General features: G+C 51.4%; 1 protein-coding gene across 1 annotated transcript; it reads left to right on the top strand.

Annotated features, from left to right (window-relative positions):
* The first annotated feature begins 919 nt into the window (after positions 1-919).
* LOC123144888 (uncharacterized) lies at positions 920-4,999 on the top strand. Its single transcript, XM_044564139.1, has 2 exons — positions 920-2,279; positions 2,723-4,999. Exons 1-2 carry the CDS (start codon positions 1,061-1,063, stop codon positions 4,231-4,233), a joined length of 2,730 nt encoding a protein of 909 aa, XP_044420074.1. The 5' UTR covers positions 920-1,060; the 3' UTR covers positions 4,234-4,999.
* The last annotated feature ends 234 nt before the right edge of the window (positions 5,000-5,233 follow it).

The following is a 5,233-nucleotide window of genomic DNA, read 5'->3' as shown; positions in this document are numbered from 1 at the left end:
ACATAGCTCTCGCGTGCCCTTCCTTTTTTCTCTTCAATATTTTTTTAAGTGTGTGCTATTGGGCTGGTCCGTTACTGTAGCTGCTTCAGGCGCGGGAGAACGGGAGGTCGAACCCTAGTCTCCTAGGATATCACCGAGGCTGGTAGCCACTCCACCACTTCTCATTAGCTGGTAGTAGTGGAGACGCAAACTACTTGAGGCGACCCGAGCCTGTCTTTTTCGTTTTTCTTCTCCAATTTTTTGGTTTGGTTTTCTTTTTTCTTCTCCTTGTTTTGTTTTTCTTATGTTTGTTTTTGTTTTCACTCTACATTTTCGCATATGTCAAGAAATTATTTTAATAAGTGATCATCATTTTTTATATACACGTTCAACATTGTACGAACGCTTATTCATCATTTTTCAAATACTTGTTCAATATTTTATTACTTATTCAATATTTTTTAAATACATGTTCAACATTTTTTAATACTTATTCAGCATTTTTTCAAATACTTGTTCAATATTTTTAATACCTGTTCAACATTTTCAAATATCTGTTAAACATTTTCAAAACTTGTTCGGCATTTTTCAAATTTGTTTTTCAAGAGTGTTTTTTGTAATATATATATTATTTTAAAGTACAAAATTCTTGCATGGATGAAAATATAGTTCGTGAAATGAATATTTTACAGCAAACGTAGTTCGTCTTTGAAAATGATCTATTATTAGACCACGTTCCAAGCACTAGCTTGGATGTCTAGCAGAACAGAAGCTTCTCCTATCGAAGCAACAGGGTTCGAACCCTGGTACTGGAGTTTTACTTTTTCCGTGTATGCTATGTTGTTCAAACATCTCGTGGGCCGGCCCACTCGCGAGTTCGCTTCAGCGAGAGACGAGCAGACATATACAACGTAATTTTTGGTTGGGCTGGATTCTCTCAGAAAGAATCGAATTGGTTGGGCTCGACCTGACCAGTAGGTTCGTCGAGGGTGATTCATCCCTTCGGCAAACCCAGACTAAAAAATAAAATAAAAAAATCCCTTCGGCAAACCCTAATCCCCAAATCGAAACACCCCAAGCCATGGCGAAGCGCCGCCTCCTCGGCTCCAGCTCCGTTGGCCGTCCCGGCCACGTCCTCCTTTGCACACGTGGGTGGCGCGCTAGCAAGCTGGACGTTGTCCGCTGTATCACCGCGCGCACCACAACGGAAGCTATGGGATCCATGAAGGTGACAATCCTCATCAAAGATCTGCCACCGCTCTCCTACTTCCATGTTAGCTGCCCCGACCTCGAAGAGGACCACTTCACCCAAAGCCCGGAGATCCTATGGTCGTCGGAGTACTGCATCCTCTTCCGTATGTTCCCCCGTTCCGGCCGACCACAGTTCTTCATCTGTAGGGACGAACAGCCCGGGTGCAAGCCGTCGCTTGATCCGCTCCCTCAACTCGACTCGCATTTGGCTAGTGAGAGCATTAGTCCATACCTCGTCGGGGTCGTTCCCGACTTCGACAGCCAGAACTATGTCTTGGCCGCTTTCCGAATGGATTGTGTTTCACGGATATACACACTCCACGTCTTCAGGTCCAAAGGGTCTGTCTGGAGCAAACATATTCTTGCCATCGATCTTCCTTCCTGGATATATACGATTCGTCCAGGGCTTTTTCCGGATAAGGTGATTGCCTTAGGTGAAGAGGTGGGCTATGTCGATCTCTGGAAAGGGATTCTCTTCTGCAACGTGCTCGAAGAACAGGTGACGGCACGTTTCGTTCCATTGCCTGACCCACTACCAAACAATCAAGAATACTACGACGAATTTTCATCAATTGAAATACGCGATGTCACATGCACTGAATCCCCTGATGGCTTCATAATCAGATGTGTTGAGATGGAAGATTTATTCAGTTCCACAACCACCATCCCTGAAGCCAATGTAATATTTGATTCTGATGTTGATCCAACCAAGAAGGTGGTAGAACCCGAATGTGTTGGCTGGAGGCTTGTGACATGGTATAGGGAGACCTCTTGGAACTATTGGTCCAAGGAGCATGTAGTTAATGTTGATGACCTCGGAGCTGACTGGTTGCTTCCTTCTAATCCATCGTGCGTGCAATCTTCTTTTCCCATCCTGTGTGGTGATGATGCAGTTTGCCTCCTCTCCATGAGTGATGATTCGGATGGTGATGGTTGGATTGTCACTATTGACATAGAGAGGAAAAAAGTGAGAGGGATAATAGAATCTTCTTGTGACCGATACATGCTTTTCAGCTCAGCCATTTCCTGTGCGTCAAAGAAATATCCAGGTAACTATAGCCATACCTGTTGTCCTTTTTAGGGGTACATTCATGTGTCAATTAGCTGTGGTTTGGGAAATTTCATTTTGGTATGCAAGGTTCTTATTTCGTCTAGCAAATGTTATTATTCAGTCTGTACAGTTATAGTTTAGCCTTAAATCATGGTGGTTACTATTACTCAAATCTGAACTAAAACCACGACAAGAATTATGGAATGGAGGGAGTAATAATCAAGACCTTAATTATGGTGGTTATTATTCCGCCTGTGCAGTAGTAGTTAAGACTTAAATCATGCTGGACTTATTTCTGCATGGTAGAAGTCTTTCTAAATTGCTGGAGATAGAGGATGTGTTAATTTAGGTCCTTGGCATGATCAATCAGTTGTTAGATTTGCACAATCTGGCCTGTTTGGATTTATGGTTAGTTATGACTTCATTGACTTCTGTTATCAGATGTCTCAGGTTCGATCATGTCCGCGCCACCGCCCACCCCCTCCCTTTCGCTGCCGATTGCCTCTTCGTCGTTGATGACCACCGCGGCCAGCACGCCGTCCCTGATCGGGCCGGTCTCCTCCGCCGCTTGGACGCCATCCGCGCCCGCCCCCGCCATGCTCACCCCGGAGGAGATGACGGCGGCGCTCCGGGACCTGACTCAGGCGGTCCAGGGCATCTGCACCTTCCTCGCGGGGCACTATGGGCTGCAGCCGCCCGCCCCCGTCACCACCATCACGGGGCCGCAGCAGCTCCCGTGGCAGCCGCCAGCACCGGCGACCTCCGTCGCATCCATCATGCCGCAGCCGCCGCCGCCACCGCCGCCACCGCCACCGGCGATCTCGGGGCTGGGCCTTCCGTCGACGGCGCCCGGGGTGCCCATCCACCAGGTCCGTTTTCCCCCATCGCCATCTCCGCTACCGGCCTGGCTCGCCGGGTCCATCGAGCCTGTCTACACGATGGCCTCAGGACAGCCGCACGTGCTGTCACCGCCGGCGCCGCCCCCGACCATGCAGTTCGGCGGGTCCTTGGGTGCCGCGGGTCCCTACGATGGTGTGGATGGGCCCCTTTTCCATGGCGGTACTCTGCAGCCCGCACACTCGGCGCCGTCGCCCTCGCGGTTCCGCGCGGGTGACACATACCCGCCCGTCGTCCATGCTCAGCCACCGCCGAGATTCTCCAAGCTGGAGTTCGCGACCTACGACGGCACCGTCGACCCCCTGAATTTGCTCAACCAATGCGACCAATTTTTCAGGGGGCAGCGCACGCTCGCGTCCGACCGCACCTGGATCGCCTCCTATCATCTACGAGGCGCCGCCCAGACGTGGTATTACGCCCTCGAGCAGGACGAGGGCGGCATGCCACCATGGGAGCGTTTCCGCGATCTGTGCCTCTTGCGCTTTGGTCCGCCTATACGCGGGAGCCGTCTGGCAAAGCTTGGGCGTCTTCCGTTCCTCACCACAGTGCAAGACTTCGCCGACCGCTTCCAGGCACTGGCGTGCCATGCCCCCGGCGTTTCGGCTCGTCAGCGGGCTGAGCTCTTCGTCGGCGGCCTACCGGACCACATCCGCGTGGACATGGAGATGCGCAGGCCACATGACCTCCAGACGGCCATGTACTATGCCCGCGCGTTCGAGCGCCGCGCGGTGGCCACCCAGCAGGCGTCACCGCCCCGGGCCGCTGGGCCGCCACCCTGGCCGGAAGTTCCCGCGCAGGGTCGGCCTGCTCAGGCTTTCGCGGCGCCCCTCGCCGCGACTGCGGCACGCCCGTTCCGCCGGCTCACCCCGGCCGAGCAACTCGAGCGTCGCCGCCAAGGGTTGTGCTTCAACTGCGACGAGCCCTACGTGCCCGGCCACGTCTGCCCGCGACTCTTCTACCTGGAGGCTGCAGACTACATTGAGGAGGACACCGCCGCCGCCGGGCTCGGCGACCTGCCCGCCCCAGCTGACGCAGAGGTGTTTGGTGCCCGTTGATCACCCCGAGGAATTCCGCAAGCGCTTCCCCGCCTTCCAGCTCGATGACAAGTTGTTTGTGCAGGCAGGGAGAGATGTTATGGTCGGCATATACTACAGCCCAGGCAGTTAGGGGCTTGGCCCAGTTATCTTATCATTATTAGGGGCTTAGCCCAGTTATCGTATTTGGAGATTATTTAAACTCATGTAAGGACTCATTTGAAGTTAAGCAGAAGCAATCATATTTGCTCGGCTTCCTGAAGGGAGCCGGGAGACCTAACCCTAGCCGCCTCCTCCTGCGCCCTCTCTCTCTCTGTCGCGACGGCGCCCCAGCGCCGGCGACCTCGCCTTCCTCCACGCCAAGCCCCCTTCCACCCCTACAACCTACGAGCTAGACCCGGTAGGAACCCAACTCCTACCAGTAACGGTTTTCTGCTCGCTATGCCTTTTAGATGGAGGTCCTCGTCTGTTGAGCAAGACCTCGTCTATTGATGCCGATGGAAACAAGAGAACGAAATGTGTTTTAGCTGCCAGAGGAGGGCCACCATAGTACCTCATTCAATCCTCATCAGGTCAAGTAACATTCATGAAGCTTGTGTTGTAGTATTACTTGAAACACCCGCCATATAAACCATATCAGGCGTAGTTGATCTTTAATCTTGATGCTAATGTCTTCAAATAGAAAGTGTATCTGCATTATTCTTCATGAAAGTTGTCAGCCATTGCACCTGCCAATGTGTGTATATTTCATGTCCTACTATTATTCCCTGTGCGGAAATTATAGGCTGATATTTTTTTTTGGAGGTGGTGATGCCTTAAGCGCTGGACAAGGATCTGCGGTCATTCGAAGCATGGATGATTTAAGTTAGATATATGTTGCATGGGTTAAAATTTCTCGTACTTGCTCTGTAGTGTACATCTGTTTCCTAATGCACGCTGAGCCTTCTAGTTGTGCTTATATGCCATGTTCGTGTTTAAAACTGCATCTTTCTTATCCTATTGTGTTGTGTAGTAGCATTCC

This window comes from Triticum aestivum, chromosome 6D (assembly GCF_018294505.1).
Source record: "Triticum aestivum cultivar Chinese Spring chromosome 6D, IWGSC CS RefSeq v2.1, whole genome shotgun sequence".
NCBI classification, from domain to species: domain Eukaryota; kingdom Viridiplantae; phylum Streptophyta; class Magnoliopsida; order Poales; family Poaceae; genus Triticum; species Triticum aestivum.
The sequence above is the reverse complement of the archived record's forward strand: the minus strand, read 5'-3'. Positions and strand labels throughout refer to the sequence as shown.